The 18,888-nt window shown below is 44.0% G+C and overlaps 1 protein-coding gene across 6 annotated transcripts in view; it reads right to left on the reverse strand.

Annotated features, from left to right (window-relative positions):
* Positions 1-798: 798 nt before the first annotated feature.
* Positions 799-18,888, reverse strand: part of rassf8b (Ras association domain family member 8b) — an 85,474-nt gene continuing 67,384 nt past the window's right edge. For all 6 annotated transcript variants that reach the window (XM_068004679.1, XM_068004680.1, XM_068004678.1 and 3 more), the window contains 4 exons: positions 17,989-18,155; positions 10,159-11,045; positions 7,259-7,400; positions 799-2,303 (listed from right to left, as the gene is read on the reverse strand). In XM_068004679.1, the coding sequence (XP_067860780.1) occupies positions 2,182-2,303; positions 7,259-7,400; positions 10,159-11,045; positions 17,989-18,091 (1,254 nt within the window). In that variant the 5' untranslated portion in view covers positions 18,092-18,155 and the 3' untranslated portion in view covers positions 799-2,181. The remainder of the gene's footprint in view (positions 2,304-7,258; positions 7,401-10,158; positions 11,046-17,988; positions 18,156-18,888) is intronic.

Below are 18,888 nucleotides of genomic sequence, written 5' to 3' on the forward strand. Positions count from 1 at the left end.
GAGCCAACCACATTGGTGTGGGACTGGAGTCCCAGACCAGGTTTCCTTCCCTATAGGACATCAGTGAACCAGTTGAGTTTTTAAGACAATCTGGCAGCTTCATGGACACTTTTTACCGTTTCCAGCTTTTTATTTCCAGCTCTTTTTTTTTTAAAAAAGCTGAATTCAAATTCTCAGCCATGATTTGAACTCCTGTTCTCTGGATCACTAGTCCAGTAAGGTAACCACTGCACCACCGTCCCCCTGTTCATGACAGAATACCGGTAGCTTTTCCTACCTGTTAAGATATTTGAGCAAATCAGCATGCTTAACTGATTACTTAAGGCAATCAGAAAATGTGAGACATTCTGGGTGTGACGTAGACATTAAGTACGACGTACAGATTTAAGGTGCGACAGGCACTTAATGCAAGACTTCCAGTTATACAGATAGACATACTGCATTTTCATTCAAGGGCATGAAGTTTATTCTACTCTGCATTTCATATTAGCAGAATATTATGGTTCAGAACAATGCAGTTTAAAATTCACAATGTTACAATTTTAAGCGATGAAAAGAAAGCATGGTAAAAATCTATTTTGTTTTACAGTGCGTTTCTTTGCACCAGATAATACTGAAATATTAACACTTAGCAATAATTGCATGCTTGCATTTGAAACTATATAGTGTGACGTGAGTCTTTGTATAATTCAGAGCGACGGTACTTAATAAATAGGATTTACAGAATGATTGTTCCAACAGCCTCACCTGCCAGCTTCCCGGACAGTGAAATACAATATTACGTGTTCAGACTGTGTGTATTTGTCCATTTTTCATTTTAATCACTTGGCATAATATAAAAGTACAGTTATTAAACAGAATCTTATATTAATTGTACATACCAATATACACTGAAGTGTAGCCAAAAATACGATCTAAATATTTTGTTTACTATATACATAATACACTTGGAGTCAGGCAAGTTTCCTTTGCCTGGGCCAATATAATAATTCCCCACATCAGCCAGCCACGTGCTACTTCAGATTCACTGAAATATACATTCCTGTTCATCAGTATGCAGATCCATTTTTAGTAATGAGCAGTGTGTGTGTGTGGGTGTCTGATTTATTGAAATTTGCAAACATTGCAAGCTAGGCTTTGAATCAACAGCTTTAATGTGCTCACTTGTCGGGAGCACACAACAGCAATTACTTTTTATATAAACTAATTTCTATTATCTGCAGACAGACCTCCTTCTGTTGGCTTGTAGTGGCAGAACTGATCACGAGGGTCCATGTATCCAGTAACTGTTAAACGATCGCAGCAGCAGTGCAGGAATCAGCCCTCATTTACAAGTCTCGAAAGGTACGATGCAGAATGCAAGCCACAAATTCAAAAGACAACCCCTGAAAATTGTTTTAGACAAGATTGGATATTTGGCATTTTGGGACCAAAACCGGGACAGACCCAGAGTTGTTTTTTTTTTAGAAAAGAAAAGGTGCTTTCTTTGAATTGTGTTTCCATCATCGCTTAGCAATGCTCGCCGACTACACAAGGAAACTTCTAAAAAGACATGTAAAGTCCCAGACAAGAGGTGTAATATTCTTCTGTAACCAGAGCGTGCAGATAAAGCTCAGCAAACAAATTCAGACCCAATTTTGAAATACTGAGAAGAATTTTTAACCTTTATTACTGAGCAACTTCCTGTTTTTTTTTCCCATGGGGGGGGGGGGGGGGGGAGGGGAGGGGTGGACTCCAAATGAACCGGATTGAAAAAAAACCTCGGATGAACACAACCAAAAACGCACCAGTCAGCAATCCTTTCCCTACACTCCAGAATTCCCACAATAACTTCTGTTTCCGTTTTATAATCTGTCAAGTTGGATCGAAAACCAAACAAATTTGCTGTTAGCAGAATCGACACGCTACAAATAGTGGATTTGCACTAGTTAACTTTACACAGACATTCACGCTGCTGTTCGGTCAGCCAGCCTTGCACTTCCAACAGTTGCCCCCTCCCCCAGCATCAGTGGCTTGGTAGTTTCATGGCTCAAGTCGTGTAGACTGTTAGTGCACAAGGCACATAAATCAATGAACTTGTTAAAACAAGTGGCTACCAGTCACCGACAGACTCTTTCAGAAAGTAAGGAGTATGGTACTTTTGAAACTCTGAGGATGGTTCGGTAGCTGGGAGGTATGTAGTTATACATAGATACCCTCTGGGTTAAAGCCCGAAATCAGCGGGTTCTGAAGAATTCTCAAGTTACTGGGCAGCTGCCGTGCAGACCTGGGCCATTTCAGTGAACCCGTCGGAGTCGGTGACTCTGCAGGAGGGAAAGAAAAAGCAGCAATAAAGCCATGTTACACAAAATATTTCAGGTGACAACCGTACAATGTGTACAAACATAGATAGAATTACATCAAATTATACAGCACAGAAATAGGCCATTCGGCCCAACTGGTCTGTGCCGGTGTTTATACTCCACACGAGCCTCTTCCCTCCCCTACTTCATCAATCCCATCAACATATCCTTCTATTTCTTTCTCCCTCATGTGTTTATCTAGCTTCCCCTTAAATTTATCTATGCTATTCACCTCAACTACTCCTTGTGGTAGCGAGTTCCACATAGTTAACACTCTCTGGGTGAAGAAGTTTCTCCTGAATTACTTATTGGATTTATTAGTGACTATCTTATATTTATGGCCAAGAGTTTTGGACTCTCCAACAAGTGGAAACATCTTCTCTATGTCTACCCTATCAAACCCTTTCATAATTTTGAAGACCTCGATCAGGTCACCCCTCAGCCTTCTCTTTTCTAAAGAGTCCCAGCCTGTTCGATCTTTCCTGACGGTTATAACCTTTCAGTTCTGGCATCATCTGTGTAAATCTTTATTTACACTTTCTCCAGTGCCTCTCTATCTTTTCAGTGTTCAAATTGGCATAAAACTCAATGTTTATAAAAATTAATTTGAGAAGTGTCCTCATGATTACCATTGGTTTGTGAGCACTCTGCTTTAGGACGACATTGATCATTGGGTCCTCAGCAATTCCGTGAACTAGGGCACCCTCCTGTGGTGGAAAGTAGATACTGCGACACCAGATTTTTCTACCAAAACTTTCTCTAGGTGCTCAGGCCTTAAACCAGCAATTTATGTACAAATGCATCTTTAAAACCAAAGGCTGGAAATCTATAATCTGCGCCTGAGGCTTTCAAAATATTAGGCTACGAGCTTATACAACGTGACAAGTGTAATAGGTAGCGGTAACACAGTTACTGTTGGCCACCTGGTGCGGAGGGGGGAGGGGAGCGGGTAAGTCAGTGGAGCTTCTCATGGGTCTGCTCCTGGGCCTGGCCAAGGTGGCCACCTATAGGTCCAGGAAGGACGCGGCCTGGTTGGCGGGGGGGGGGGGGGGGGGGGGTGGGTGTCTCTCTGGCTGCCCGTCTCTGCCGCAAGTCTTGTCCGTGCCCGGGTGGCCCTGGAGAGGGAGCATGTGGCGTTCATCGGTACGCTCGGGGAATTCCGCGACCGGTCGGCACCGCAGGGTATAAGAGTTTCTTATCGACACAAGCAATAATATGATTTAGCTTTCTAAATTTCCTTTTGTTTTGGTGAAAGTTGATATTATGGTTCAGTTCCTTTATTGGTTGAGCTCATTTTAAAAACAAGGGGTGGCGGGGGTAGTTGTACAAATTTGTTTTTTTCTGTTGGTGACACTGGGGCAAACCAATATCATCCTTATGGATCATTTAAACAAAACACTGTTACAGCTTATAGGCACCGACTGTTCTACAATGAGATGCTGTTTAATTTATTTTGGTTACTAATTCAATATCCTGAAACAAACTATCTGGCACAACAATTAACCATTTTGAGTATATTTTAATTAGAGAAACGTGCAAAGCACACTAAAGTCCGCAGTGTAAATAATTTCACACAAAACCAGTCGTGAAACGACATTCAATCCAGTGCTTATCCGACGCTGGTATACGTAAACTGATTCCACAAACCAGTGATCTGCAAGAAGTTGGTTCCTGAACAGGATGTGATGTTTAAAATCTGTAACCTCCTCCAGCCCTCCTACAACTCTCAGAGATCGCTGCGTTCCTCCAATTCTGACCTCTTGCGCATCCCTGACTTCCTTCGCCCCATGATTGGCGGCCTTGCCTTCAGCTGTCCAGGCCCTGAGCTCTGGAATTCCCTCCTTGAACCTCTCCACCTCTCTCTCCTCCATTAAGTCGTTCCTTAAAACCTAACTCTTTGACCAAGCTTTTGGTCACCTGTCCTAATATTCTCCTTATGTGACACGGTGTCAAACTTTGTCTGAATACGCTCCTGTGAAGCGCCTTGGGACGTTTTACTATGTTAAAGGCGCTATATAAATGCAATTTGTTTTTGGGAAGCCCAAATCCAACAGAAATGGGACCTACTCCAGCTAGATGTTCTGTACCGAACACCTTCACCACATGGACTGCAGCGGTTCAAGAAGGCGGCTCACCACCACCTTCTCAGGGCAACTAGGGATGGGCAATAAATGCTGGTCTTGACAGCAATGCCAACATCCCAAGAACAAAAATGTTCACTACATGGCTAAGTGTGTAACAATCACCCAGCTACCAAAATCCATGTCTACCATACTGACAAACTGGTCAGCTTCAAAGTCAAAGAAGGTTAATGTACTGTAAACTCACAAAGCATGCACCGTATGATGAGACCTCTTTAGAAAGAACTTAGTATATTATCAGGACATCCCAAAGCTTTTTATAAGAAAAAAAACTTGCATTTCTATAGCGCCTTTCACGACCCCAAAACGTCTCAAAGCACTTTACAGCCAATGAAGTATTGTTGAAGTGTAGTCACTATGTAGGAAATGCGGCAGCCAATTTGCGCACAGCGAGGTCCCACAAACAGCAATGTGATAATGACCAGATAATCTTTTTTTTTTGTTATGTTGGTTGAGGGATAAATATTGGTCAGAACACCGGGAGAACTTCCCTGCTCTTCTCTGAAATAGTGCCAAGGGATCGTTTACGTTCACCTGCAAGGGCAGATAGAGCCTCAGTTTAACCTCTCATCTGAAAGACAGCACCTCCGACAGTGCAGCACTCCCTCAGTACTGGAGTGTCAGCTTAGATTCTGTGCTCAAGTCTATGGAGCGGGGCTTGAACCCTCGACCTTCTGACTCCGAAGTGAGCGAGCTGCCCACTGAGCCCAGTCTGACACCCAACATTAATAATTTACAACAATTAGATCACTTTTTGAAGTGATGCGGTCTTGTAGGCAAATGCAACAGCAAGATTCCACGAACAGCAAATGAACGAATAACCGGATAATCTGTTGTTCGTGATGTTCATCGAGGGAGGAATGTTGGCCAGGACACTGGGTGAACTCCCTGCTCTTCCAATATTGCCTATGGGATCTTGTGTGTTCACTTGAGCAGGTGGATGGAGTTTTGGTTTAACATCTTAGCCAGAAGATGGCTCCAGTGGAGAGACTGGAGAAGCTGGAATTGTTCTCCTTAGAGCAGAGAAGGTTAAGGGGAGATTTAATAGAGGTGTTCAAAATCATGAAGCATTTTGATAGAGTAAATAAGGAGAAACTGTTTCCACTGGTAGGAGGGATGGTAAGCAGAGGACACGGATTTAAGTTAATTGGCTAAAGAACCAGAGGGGAGACGTGGAGAATTTTTTTTGCGCAGTGAGCTGTTATGATCTGGAATGCACTGCCTGAAAGGGTGGTGGAAGCAGATTGTACAGTAAGTTTCAAAAGAGAATTGGATATAAACTTGAAAAGGAAACATTTGCAGGGCTATGGGGAAAGGGCGGGTGAATGGGACTAATTGGATAGCTCTTTCAAAGAGCCAGCACAGGCATGATGGGCCGAATGGTCTCCTCTGATTCTATAATGTAGAACTCCTTCAGTACTGCACTGAAGTGTCAGCCGAGATTAGACGTTCAAGTCCACATTGGGACTCGATTCCACAACCTTCTAACTCGAGGTTAAATTGCTACCAACTGAGCCAAACCGGCAGTCACAGAGGAACCATGCAAAGCAGCCCATAATCGAACACACCCCTTTATGCAGCATATCATGTGCAATTTCTAATGATCATGCTGTAAACGGTTCACTGCATTAAAACAATATTTTTACATCTAGAATGCTTTTTGAAAACATGCAAAAAAGCAGGGGAAGAGTAGGAAATTGGATTAAAACGGGATGGAAGGGAGGGAACGAGAATAGGAGTTAAGGACATTCTCGGAGTGGTTGGAAGTTTGTAGCGGTGTCCCACAGGGGGCTGTTCTGGGATCGCTTACATCGCTGTGTACATCAATGATTTGGATACAGTGCTAGACTGAATGGTGTTCAAATTTGCGGATGATCCTGAAATAGGAGGCATAGGAAATAATTGTCAGGACCAAGGGGAGCTGCTAGAGGATACTGATCAGATGGATGAACAGGCAAAAAAAGTGGTGGATGGAATTCGGTATCAGTAAACGTGAGATGGTGCATTTTGGTTAAAAGAAGTAGTAATTATATTTTGAACGCGGGAGTCTGGGTGATGTAGGAGAGCAGAGATTTGGGGGTTCAAGTTCACAAGACATTAAAAGCAGCACCTCGAATGGATACGGCCACAAAAAGCTAACAGAATACTGGGTTTCATGGCAAGAGTGTAGAATATGAAAGTTGAGACGTAATGGTGAATCTGTAGAAAACTTTAGTAAGGCTACGGTTAAAGAAATGCAGTTCTGGGCTCCACCCTATAGGAAGGATGTTGAGGCAATAGCGAGGGTACAGCACAGATTCACCAGGACGCTGCCTGGTATGAGGAACTATAAATATGAAGAGTTGAAAAACTGGAGATGTTTCCATTACAGAGGAGATTAAGACTGGGATTTGATAGAGGTTTTTAAAATTACAAAGAGATGGGAGAGAGACGCAAGATTAAATGTAAGAGATATAGACATGGGGACTTAGACATAAGATTAAATGTAAGAGACTGAGGACAGAGAGCAAGAGAAACTCTTTTATTTCACACACAGAGGGTTGTGAGACTGCGGAATGCACTCCCAGAGTTACTGTTTGAAGCAGAGACCATGTCAACATTTAACAACAGATTCGATAGATGGTTGAAGGCAAGGAAGGATAAAGGGATCGAGCACATGGGACTAGGATGCTGCCCATGTGGAGGATAAACACCAACATGGACTAGATGGGCCGAACGGCCCGTTTCCATGTTGTAATTACAGCAAAAGTAACTGAAACACAAACAATGCTTCACCTCTCTTTTGGGGTGGAGGCTGTTCCTCATCGGTAGGTTCAGCGGGCAGCACCGTGACCTTTGTTCCAGTCTGTTGAATGAACTGTTGAAGGTTCACTTGCCGTAGCTCTTTGGTCAGCTGCTCCAGCTCCAGTTCTTTCTCCTGTTGGGACAGGCGAGATTTGTACAGTTTTGGAATGGATATGTGGAAACAAACCAATAAACTAGAGAAACACTTTACTTGCCTATCTCGATCCCGATCTATTAGCCTTACTTACAAACCAAACAGTTGCACAACTCTTTCAGAAATCAAAGAGTCTTATTTCCAATTTTAAGCACTAGAGGAACATAATTAAATTGATATTTTACAAATAGAAGGGTATGCAAAGTAGCAACACAGGGACTACCCTGTGGAATATCTATAGATTGCAATAGGATGCACACTTACTGTCCACAAACCTTACTTTCTTTTGTCACTATTTTTGGTCCTGCTTTTGTGTCAACATTCACCATTGCAAATTGCTATGTCAACTTTTTCCCCATTCAATTTTGCCGTGTCAATGGGTCACAGTGTAGTTAACAAATTCTGGCCACTAGGTGGCCCTGTGGAGCAAGTTTCTGACACGTGTCTCTCTCTCTCAACTCTGTTGCCCTTTTGTATATTATAAACCTTTATTCATCAACTGGGAGTGAGTTACACGCTCGTTGATGAGACTTCTTGCAGCATTCGTGGTAACTAATAACCCAATCATTACCGTATTGTTTGGGGAGGAGGGGGATAGAGAATATCAAATTATTTAGGAAAATGTGCAAGACATCCAAAAACATTAAGTATGTATAATGCTTATTGCATTTGTAATCAATATTTTCAGTGCAGGACATATGAAGATTCTGAGATTATGAATGGGTTAACGTAACTGCAAGAATGACAAGGGTCAGAATGAGTTACAATTAGCAGCACAAGTGAATACAGGTAATTCCCATGGCTCCTCATGTATTCACTTTATAATAAGTTAAGATGGAAATTAAGTTACAAAGATGTAACTTATATTGAAGTGTGGTCTTGAACGGTTCTGGTAACGTCACTGACACTTGTCACGCACGCTGCCAGCTCTTCTTGATTAGGTGATCAGCTTTATTAAATAATTTTATTGTATTTCAGAGATCAAATGACCAATGTACACACTTTTACCGAGAGTATTTTGACTCCAATCTCACCATATATTAAAAACTGACATCATAGAATCAGAGTTTACAGACAGAAACAGGCCATTTGGCCCAACAGGTCTATGTCGGTGTTTATGCTCCACACAAGCCTCTTCCCAACTTATTTCATCTCGTCTTAAAAACATATCCTTCTATTCCTTTCTCCCTCATGTGTTTATCTAGCTTCCCCTTAAATGCATCTATGTTATTCGCCTCAACTACTCCTTGTGGTAGTGAGTTCCACATTCTCACCACTCTCTGGCTAAAGAAGTTTCTCCTGAATTTGTTATTGGATTTATTAGTGACTCTCTTATATTTGAGGCCCTGAGTTCAGGTTGATATAATGAAAACCCTTAAATGTTTCTAGATGTTTTTTTACTCTCTCAAATTCTGTAAATGTTTGGAACAAGAGAAAGGGGAAACAGTCTATTCTGAATTCAAAATTGGTTAATTCGAATTAATCACTAATTTGAATTTTTTTTAGCTTTTCTTTATATTTCCATTTTATTTAAGTTGCTCAATTCAGTTTTGTTTTTCCGTGCAAGAGGCAACTTTGAATTAATTACACCCAAACTATATTTGGCACGTTAAAAGAAACAACTGAAGTTTTAATTTGATTCAAAAATAGATTTTAAAGACTGGTACAAATTCTTTTAATTTGCCAGGGCCATGATTATGGCAACCACTAAATGGGGTACAGGGGCCTAGTAGTTCTGGTACTAGACGAGCAACCCAGATGTCATGAGTTCAAATCCCACCATGGTATAGAAGATTAAGGGGTGATCTAATTGAGGTGTTTAAGATGATTAGAAGGATTTGATAGGGTGGATAGAGAGAAACTATTTCCTCTGGTGGGGGAGTTTGTAACAAGGGGGCATAATCTTAAAATTAGAGCCAGGCCGATCGTGATGTCAGGAAGCACTTCTTCACACAAAGGGGAGTGGAAATCTGGAACTCTCTCCCCCAAAAAGCTGTTGAGGCTGGGGGTCAATTGAAAATTTCAAAACTGAGATTGATGGAGTTTTGTTAAGTAAGGGTATTAAGGGATATGGAACCAAGGCGGGTAGATGGAGTTAAGATACAGGTCGGCCATGATCTAATTGAATGGCGGAACAGGATCGAGGGGCTGAATGGCCTCCTCTTGTTCCTATGATCCTAAGTTGTGAAATCGATCTGGTAATTTGTAGGCTGGCATTGGGAAAGATAAATGACCAGTAAAGCTGCCGGATTGTCGTTAAAAACCCAACTGGTTCACTAATGTCCTTCAGGAGAGGAAACCTGCCGTCCTTTACTGCTCCCACACTATGAGGCTGACTATTAATGCCGTTTGAGGTGGCCACTCAGTTGTTGGAGGGAGGGACAATAAATGCACTGAGAATAAGTTTTTTAAAAAAAAATTCAGGACACTGCACTGTCTGCTGAAAGATCTCTGGAGAGCAGGCTGTGCTGTTGGTCCCTAATGGAGTTAAATTCAGTCTTGTTTCACACTCTCCCTCCTCCTTTCCAAGTGGCCAGTGCTGAGTGAGCATTATTCTTTAAAAATATAATATATATATATCCTGCATTAAAATATATAAACCTTTTAATTAAAGTGAAAAGGATTCCTAATCCAGTGAGGCTACAGGTGTTCTCTGAGATCCTAAGCACTCAAATTCCATACACGTTCCTTGTACTATTTTTGTGGGCGCAGATTGTAGAATAATCAGTTGTGTTACCTGAAGCTTTTTATTGGCATGTCCCAAAGTCCTTTCTACAGCCCGTAGGCTGTTCTGCAACCTTGCGCTATGTTGACACTTGAGCTCGATATCTCCTTTGATTTTAATAAGATTCCCTTTAACCTCCTCCTCATTGACTTGCGACCCTCGCAGCTCCTGCTGAAGCTTCTCACTTTCGATGCCGTTCTCTATCTTCTGAACTTTGCGCGTGTAGTCCTTCAGCTTATCCTCACATTCCTCGATCCTCAGCTTCACCTCCTCCAGCTGGTCCTTCAGCTGCTTCTCATTTTCCTGTTCTATTTGCCACTCATTCTCCCAGAATTCTTCTTCCTCAATCTCGATTTCATTCTTTTTGATTCTTTGGCCCAACCTCAGAATTTCTTCCTCGATTCTGAAATTTGCCTTCCCCTCCCAATATTTCATTTCCACCTTACTAGACTCCAGTTGCCTCTCTAGAGTGTGAAGCTTCTCCTTCTGCAGGAGAACCAGTTTCTTGAACTCCTCTGCTGTGGTTCTGGAGTTGAGAACTTGGTGCTTGATCTCCGATTCCTTACCCTTACCAAAAATGTCAATGAACCCTTTGGGGCATCCTGTGAAGGTCAAGGACTTCCTTTTAGGTTCTTTCCTTTTTAAAGATCTGTCGTTTTGGGGCCTCAGCTTAGCCAGTGGCGGAAGGCTTTGTCGATATAAAGTTCTCTCTGGCACGCGACCGACACTGTCCGATGTAGGTCGTTCGCTCAGTGACGGGCCTGTACGACGTAGTATTAACTGCACATCACTGGCATACTGTCCCCATTTATTCAGGGCGACTAGTGGATTCTCGTGTGGTGCTAGATGTCGCTCCGTTTCCCTCCATTTTTCGATGAGTGTGTAGCGACCAGTTCGTCCTATATAAAAAAAAAAGGATTGGAAAATAAAAGTCTAAAATATAATAAAACTGCTCCAGGTTATTTTTGACTTTTAGAAAATTCCACCAATACGAGTGCAGCTTTTCATACACTGATAAAGGGAGTGCTTGCGCAGTTTCCCAGGAGAGTTTTCAGTAGCTGTTAGGACAGCTCATGCTTTGCCTCCAATGTGTCAGCCGTGTCTCAGTGGGTAGCACTCTCGCCTCTGAGTCAGAAGGTTGTGGGTTCAAGTCCCACTCTAGAGACTTGAGCACAAAATCTAGCTGGACACTCCCAGTGCATCCCTGAGGGAGTGGGATGCGACATTAAACCGAGGTCCCGTCTGACCTCTCAGGTGGACGTAAAAGATCCCACAGCACTAGTCAAAGAAGTGCAGAGGAGTTCTCCCTAGGGTCCTGGCCAATATTTATCCCTTATGACTTATAACCAATATGACTAGAAAAAAAAGATTACTGTGGGATCTTGCTGTGTGCAAATTGCCACGTTTTCTACATTACAACAGTGACCACACTTCAAAAGTACTTCATTGGTTGTAAAGAGCTTTGGGACGTCCCGAGGTCACGAAAGGCGCCATGTAAGTGCAAGTCTTTTTTTCAAACCACTTTCCGACAGACAACTGATACAACCTTCACAAACCCCAATTTATTCAAAAGCGAAATCAGTAAATTTTAAAACTGAGGTTGCAGTCACGTATTTGGTACATTACAGAATTGCACGGTACTGCTGAGTTACTTAGAAGCACAAGGAAAGAGATTAGCTGAAGGTCTAACAATTCAAAGCCTTCCATCCGAATTAAGATTTTAAGCTGGTTAATGTTGGCACAATGCATCAGTTCTCCTTTATCAACCATAATTAACAAGCATGTACCAACAAGCTACAATCTAAACCCTGGTGTTATGCTGTGTTGAATGAAAGCGAGCATTTCTCACAGTAACTCTATTTATTGGCCATTGTCTTCAAGCACTTTGCTGACTAAAGCAGATGTCGGTTAATTGGACATATTTATTTGTGGATTTCTCGGGCACAAATTGATTGCCAGTGGTTTCGAAACAGCAGATGGATCATTGGTGCAGAGAAATACTCAGTGGGACAAGAAACAATTTCATGATTAGTCTGCAAACCAACCCACAATGAAAGGGACGGCAAGAAACAAAGATTCCCCCAGTGCAGCTAGTTCAATGTAGCATCTGTAAGAGACAAATATGGAACTGCGAATGAAAGTGAATAATCTATATATTAAAAGTTTTGAGTCTTTTCATCCCATGTGCTGTGGTGTTGTAGGGTCCCTGCAAGCAATCAGATTGTAGAACGAGAGGTTAATCACATTCCAGGAACTAGTCAGATCCTGATGCCATCTCTGCAGTTATATTTAAGAACATAGGAACAGGAGGAGGCCATTCAGCCCCTCGAGCCTGCTCTGCCATTCAATTAGATCATGGCTGATCTGTACCTCAACTCCATTTACCCGTCTTTGCTCCGTATTACTTGATACCCTTAACTAACAAAAATCTATCAAACTCAGTTTTGAAATTTTCAATTGACCCCCAGCCTCAACAGCTTTCTGGGGGGAGCAAGTTCCAGATTTCCACTACCCTTTGCATGAAGAAGTGCTTCCTGACATCACCCCTGAATGACCTAGCTCTAATTTTAAGGTTATGCCCCCTTGTTCTGGACTCCCCCCACCAGAGAAAATAGTTTCTCTCTATCTAATCCCTTTATCATTTTAAACCCTCAAATAGATCACCACTCAACCTTCTAAATTCAAGGGAATACAAACCTAGTCTATGCAACCTGCCGTCGTAATTTAACCCTTTTAGCCCCGGTATAATTTTGGTGAAACTGCGCTGCACCCCCTCCAAGGCCAATATATCCTTCCTGAGGTGCGGTGCCCAGAACTGAACGCAGTGCTCTAAAGGGGTACTTTAAATACTTCTTCCAACAAGCTTTTTTTTTTGAAGAAAGGAGAAATGGAAAGCAGCGAGAAGCTTCTTCACCAACGGAATGGACAGGGTTCAGAATATCCGCAGCCCGTGACATAAAAAAAATCATACTTTTTCTTTTAAAAAGGGATAAGAAATCCAGATGTTTTATCCTGGATTCTGAGTTGCAGCATAAATAGTAATTAGATTCTGATTGACCTCACCCTGCCTCGAGAGGCTGAATGGCCCACTCCTGTTCCTACGTTCCTATTCTTCGAACAAATTCCGTTCACCCATCACCCCTGTGCTCGCTGATCTACACTGGCTCCTGGTCCAGCAACACCAAGATTTAAAAATCCTTATGTTCAAATTCCTCCAGGGCCTCGCCCCTCCCTATCTCTGTACCTCCTCCAGCCCTACAGCCCTCTGAGAACTCCGCATCCCTCCAATTCTGGTCTCGTGCATCTCCAATTTCCTTCGCCTCACCATTGGCGGCCGTGCCTACAGCCGTCTAGGCCGTAAACTCTGGAATTCCCTTCCAGAACCTCTCCGCCTCACTATCTCTCTCACCTCCTTTAAGATGCTCCTTAAAACCTACCTCTTTGACCAAGCTTTCGGTCATCTGTCCTAATCTGTCTGAATATCTCTATGCGGCTCGGTGTCAAATTCTAACTGATGACGCTCCTGTGAAGAGCCTCGAGACGTTTTGCTACGTTAAAGGCACTACATAAATGCAAGTTGTTGTTGTCCGTAACTGCGACGCAGAAGCATGACACGACAGACAGGATCTGCACACACACGTATCATTTTATTACTGTCACTGGGTCAAAGTCCTGGAACTCCCTTCCCAACAGCACTGTGGGAGAACCTTCACCACACGGACTGCAGCGGTTCAAGGCGGCGGCTCACCACCACCTTCTCAAGGGGATCTAGGGATGGGCAATAAATGCCGGCCTTCCCAGCAATGCCCATATCCCGGGAATTATTAATAATTTAAAAAGAAAGCTATATGAATCCTTGGGATGGTTTTCTATGCTAAAGGCACTATATAAATGCAAGTTGTTGTTGTTGTTGGTCTCCCTTAGCTTTGTTCACAGGAACTCGGAGGACATTATTTTATAAAGAAGTGGATTTGCTGCGGTGCTGCTCAAGGTGAATTGGAGGAGACATATTGTAGTGCGTCAGCTGTGGCTCAGTGGTAGCACTCTCGCCTTTGAGTCAGAACATTGTGGGTTCAAGCCCCACTCCAGAACTGTGAACACAAAATCCAGGCTGGCTCTCCAGTGCAGTTCTGAGGGAGTGCTGCAGTGTCAGGAGGTGCCGTCTTGCATGAGTTGTTAAACCGAGGCCCTGTCTGCCCTCTCAGGTGGATGTAAAAGTTGCAATGGCACAATTGGAAGAAGAGCAGGGGAGTTTTCCAGGGAGTCCTGGCCAATATTTATCCCACAACAGATTATCTGGTTATTATCTCATTGCTGTTTGTGGGATCTTGCTGTGTGCAAATTGGCTGCTGCGTTTCCTATATTACAACAGTGACCATACTTCAAAAGTAATTCATTGGCTGTAAAGTGCTTTGGGATGTCCTGAGGTGGTGGAAGGCGCTATATAAATGCAAGTTCTTTATAATTGGTCTAGACAGAGTAGATAGAGAGAAACTATTCCCATTGGCGGAAGGGTTAAGAACTAGAGGACGTAGATTTAAGGTGATTGGCAAAAGATCCACAGGAGACATGAGGAAAAACTTTTACACAGCGAGTGGTTAGGATCTGGAATGCACTGCCTGAGGAGGTGGTTGAGGCAGATTCAATCATGGCCTTCAAAAGGGAACTGGATAAGTAATTGAAAGGAAAAAATTTGCAGGGCTACGGGGAAAGGGCGGGGGAGTGGGACTAGCTGGATTGCTCTTGCATAGAGCTGGCGCGGACTCAATGGGCCGAATGGCCTCCTTCCGTGCTGTAACCTTTCTATGATTCTATGTATCAGAGCCACTGATTTACGATGTTGAGACAGTCAAATGGCATTTTCATTAGATATTATTCTGGGAACGTTACTGGTATTTCTTTTGGGCTCGAATTCTGTAACAATGTGCATAATTTTTGTGGAAATTGTGAATTGGTGACCTTGATTATTATTTTATGTTGCTTTGCTTATGTACTTAGTACGCCAGTTTAATCTCCACCTTCCTTTTCAAAAAAAAACACAAGATAAAGTTCTGAAGAAGGACGTGCGGTGGTGTTCCCGCTGGGTCAGCAGAGAATCACTGCACTCTCCTCAGCCCCTGGACTGTGCCTCTGACTTCACACTCCTTCCCCACTATGCCCCCAAACCCCCTCACAGTCACCAGCTGCCCAAAGAGGGCAGGTGGGCAGCTGTGACCGGGGAACGATCGTGAGGTTAATTGTGGAACAGGTCAGGAGGGGAGAATGAGGGACCGGTGGGGAGAGGAGACTGCCAGTTGTTTTTCTTTAGGGGTGTGGGACAATGGAGACCAACAGCCTTCATCGTGTCAGATAGATTTAAGCGGATTGGCGGAAGGATTAGAGGGGACATGAGGAAAAACCAGAGGGTGGTGGGTGTATGGAATTTGCTGCCCGAATTGGTGGTAGAGGCAGGGACCCTCAACTCTTTTTAAAAAGTACCTGGACCTGCACCTAAAGTGCTGTAAGCTGCAGGGCTACAGACCGGGTGCTGGAAGGTGGGATTAGAATGGGCACCTGGTTGTTCTTCGAGCAGGCGTGGACACGATGGGCCGAACGGCCCCCTTCTGTGCCGTATCTTTTCTATGGTTCTATGGTGTCTGAGTCCCATCCTCTTCACACCCATCCCTCCCAAACCCTTGCGTCCTCCTTTCTCTTTCACCTAACTGCCCCACCAGTCTGGCTTATTCTCTTCGCCAGTTTCACGGCCTCCTGTGTTTAAAAGGGTTTGGTGCGTATACACGACATTCTCCTCCAACCCTCCATCAGAAGTAAGCAAAGTCAACTGTTAGGAGATGGGCACTGGGTTCTGGGACCTGGGAGCAGGTGGGTGGTCCTGGGGTCAACGAAAGCTGTGGAGGGGGTGTGAAGGTTCGGCAGGATCAAGAGCCCTTGTGGTGGGGTAGGCACTAGGGGGATGTCCTGAGATCTTGGGGGGGGGGGGGTGGCTGGTCCTGGGGTATCTAAGTATTGGAGGGTCTCAGGGTTCAGGAGTAGAGAGGAGCATGGAAGTATTGATGGAGGGAATGACTATGGTCTGGCAGTGTCGGTGGGGGTGGAGGAGGATGGCATGGTTGTGGCTACACTGATTGGTGGTTGGACTGGGCCCAAGATCCCCCCGCTGCTTTGGGGCCGTTAGGCCCATTCTCCCCCCCCCCACCTCGGTAATGAACTGGATAACTAGGTGAAGGATAGAATACTAGAGCCTGATCTTCAGTTGCTTCCAAGCCTTTATTCACAGAGCTCCAGATTACCCCCTTCCACAGCCTGGATAAGCTCTCATATAAATGGATACAAGGGAGTCCCCAGTTGATATGCACCACCTGAATACAATTAACACTAATTGATATAAATACTATGGATACAATTAACACCTCTCCCCACCTCCGCCATTTCTGACCATCATTGAGTCAGCCGTGGCTCAATTGGTAGCACTCTTGCCTCTGAGTCAGAAGGTTGCAGGTTCAAGTCCCACTCCAGAGACTTGAGCACATAATCCAGGCTGACACTCCCAGTGTAGTACTGAGCGAGTGCTGCACTGTTGGAGGTGCCGGTCTTTTGGATAAGATGTTAAACCGAGGCCCCCTCTGCCCTCTCAGGTGGATGTAAAAGATTCCATGACCACTATTTCAAAGAGAAAGGGAGTTCTCCCCGGTTTCCTGGCCAATATTTATCCCTCAACCAATATTACTAAAATAGGTGATCTAGCCACTATCACATTGCTGTTTGTGGGAGCCTGCTGTTCACAAATTGGCTGCCGCGTTTTCTACATTATAACAGTAACTACACTTCAAAAGTACTTCATTGGTTTTAAAGCACTTTTGGACATCCTGAGGTGGCGAAAGACGCTATAGAAATGCAAGTCTTTCTCTCCCCCCTCCCCCTCCATGGCTGTCAGCTGTTCCCATCTAGCATTCCCCAGGCCATCAGGGGGTTGGCCCATTTTGCTTCGTTTAAAGTACAGGTGTGCTCTTACTGCCTTTATTGACGAAAGTCGCGGCCACACAAGGGAAGGCGTAAGTGAAGCTGGAGTTCAGACGGCTGAAGGAATTAGCAGCAGCAGCGGCGCCATTGGATGAGAGGCCTGATTGGAACCAGTGCCTCATCTGACGAGGAGGTCAGAGGTTAGACAAGGGGAGGAGACAGAGACAGAGAGTGTTCAGAGCTTACTGTCATCTAGTGAATTGGAGCAGAGAGGACCACCTTGGGATAGAAAATTGAAACTGGAGAGAAGAGATCTACATAATAATGAATTTATAAAGTGCTTTTAACGTAGTAAAATGTCCCAAGGCACTTCACAGAAGCGATCAAACAAAATTTGACACTGAGCCACATAAGGAGATATTAGGACAGGTGACCAAAAGGAGAGAGGTAGAGAGGCGGAGAGGTTTAGAGAGGGAATTCCAGAGCTTAGGGCCTAGGCAGTGAATAAGTACAAAATAAGCAAATAGAAAAAAAGAGGCTTAAACACAGCCATTGAAAATGACAGAGGGCTCGGTGCTCATGATGTACATGATGACACAAGAAATTTCATTATAAAAGGGTCTGTATACAATCATTCTGTAATGGTGTACTTGAAGCAAACAAACACACAGCACGCCTCTGCAGAATGCCAGAGCACCAGCGCGTCGCATTATTGAACGATGGAGCAAAGCTCAGATTCTCCACTCTGCTGAGTTCCTGATCTCGGTCAGGTCACTCGAGGTTGTTGTGAAACACAGGTCAGGTTGTTTCCCCACAGAGGAAAAACAAATCTTTCACACCCACGCACGCACGCAATTAAACAATCGATTAACAGCATCTTACCTATGGCTTGAGCAAGGGCAATGACAACCTCCTGGCAGGTTGTGACCTCTGTGACACCGCACACGATGCGCTGGACTCCATCTACCCATACCTTCAGCTCCATTATGTACCATCAGCTCATCCTCACAGCCGAGCAAATGTGGATATAGCAGGCTTGAAGTCACCAACTGTAACACATGATAAAACTCTAATATTAGACATGATTTTATTTACTGTATAGATTAACAACCAGACCGCCAATCACAGGAAGCTATAAACTGTTCGCACATTAAGGACATTGTTGAATTCTGAAGTGTTAAATGGTACTATACTAAAGTAAATGGGCCTGATCGTGCTGGAGCGAGGCATCTCATGGCACGCCCCATTAGTTAGACCTTTTTTCCTGCAACCATCAGCTCAAAATCTTTTTGCACTGTAACTTGCTGGAAGTGCGAGCAGATAACGGTGTGACGAGGGCAACGGGCCATCTGGGACCTTAGTGAACGGTGGGAGCAACAGTCTATCTCCTTAACCAGTGAGATTTAAGGAGTGAGAAAGGAAAAGGAATTACAAATTCTATATGCTGCAGCGGCTGAAGGTGGCCAACTAGGGAAAGGCAGTAAATGTGGCCTTGCCAGCATCATCTCCAACCCGAGATTAATATTAAAAAAAAGTCAACATCGCAGAGCGTGAAATCAGGGATACGTGGTGCCCCCGCCGGCGCATCGCACGGTGCCCGCGCATCGCACGGTGCCCGCGCATCGCACGGTGCCCCCGCCGGCGCATCGCACGGTGCCCCCGCCGGCGCATCGCACGGTGCCCCACTATCTTATTAAAAAAATCACTGAACAAAAACATTGCAAAGGAATGAGGAAAATCACCACAGTGATTTATTGCATTTTTTATTAGGAAAGGGTGACG

Source organism: Heptranchias perlo, chromosome 24, assembly GCF_035084215.1.
Source record: "Heptranchias perlo isolate sHepPer1 chromosome 24, sHepPer1.hap1, whole genome shotgun sequence".
Classification (NCBI taxonomy): Eukaryota; Metazoa; Chordata; class Chondrichthyes; order Hexanchiformes; family Hexanchidae; genus Heptranchias; species Heptranchias perlo.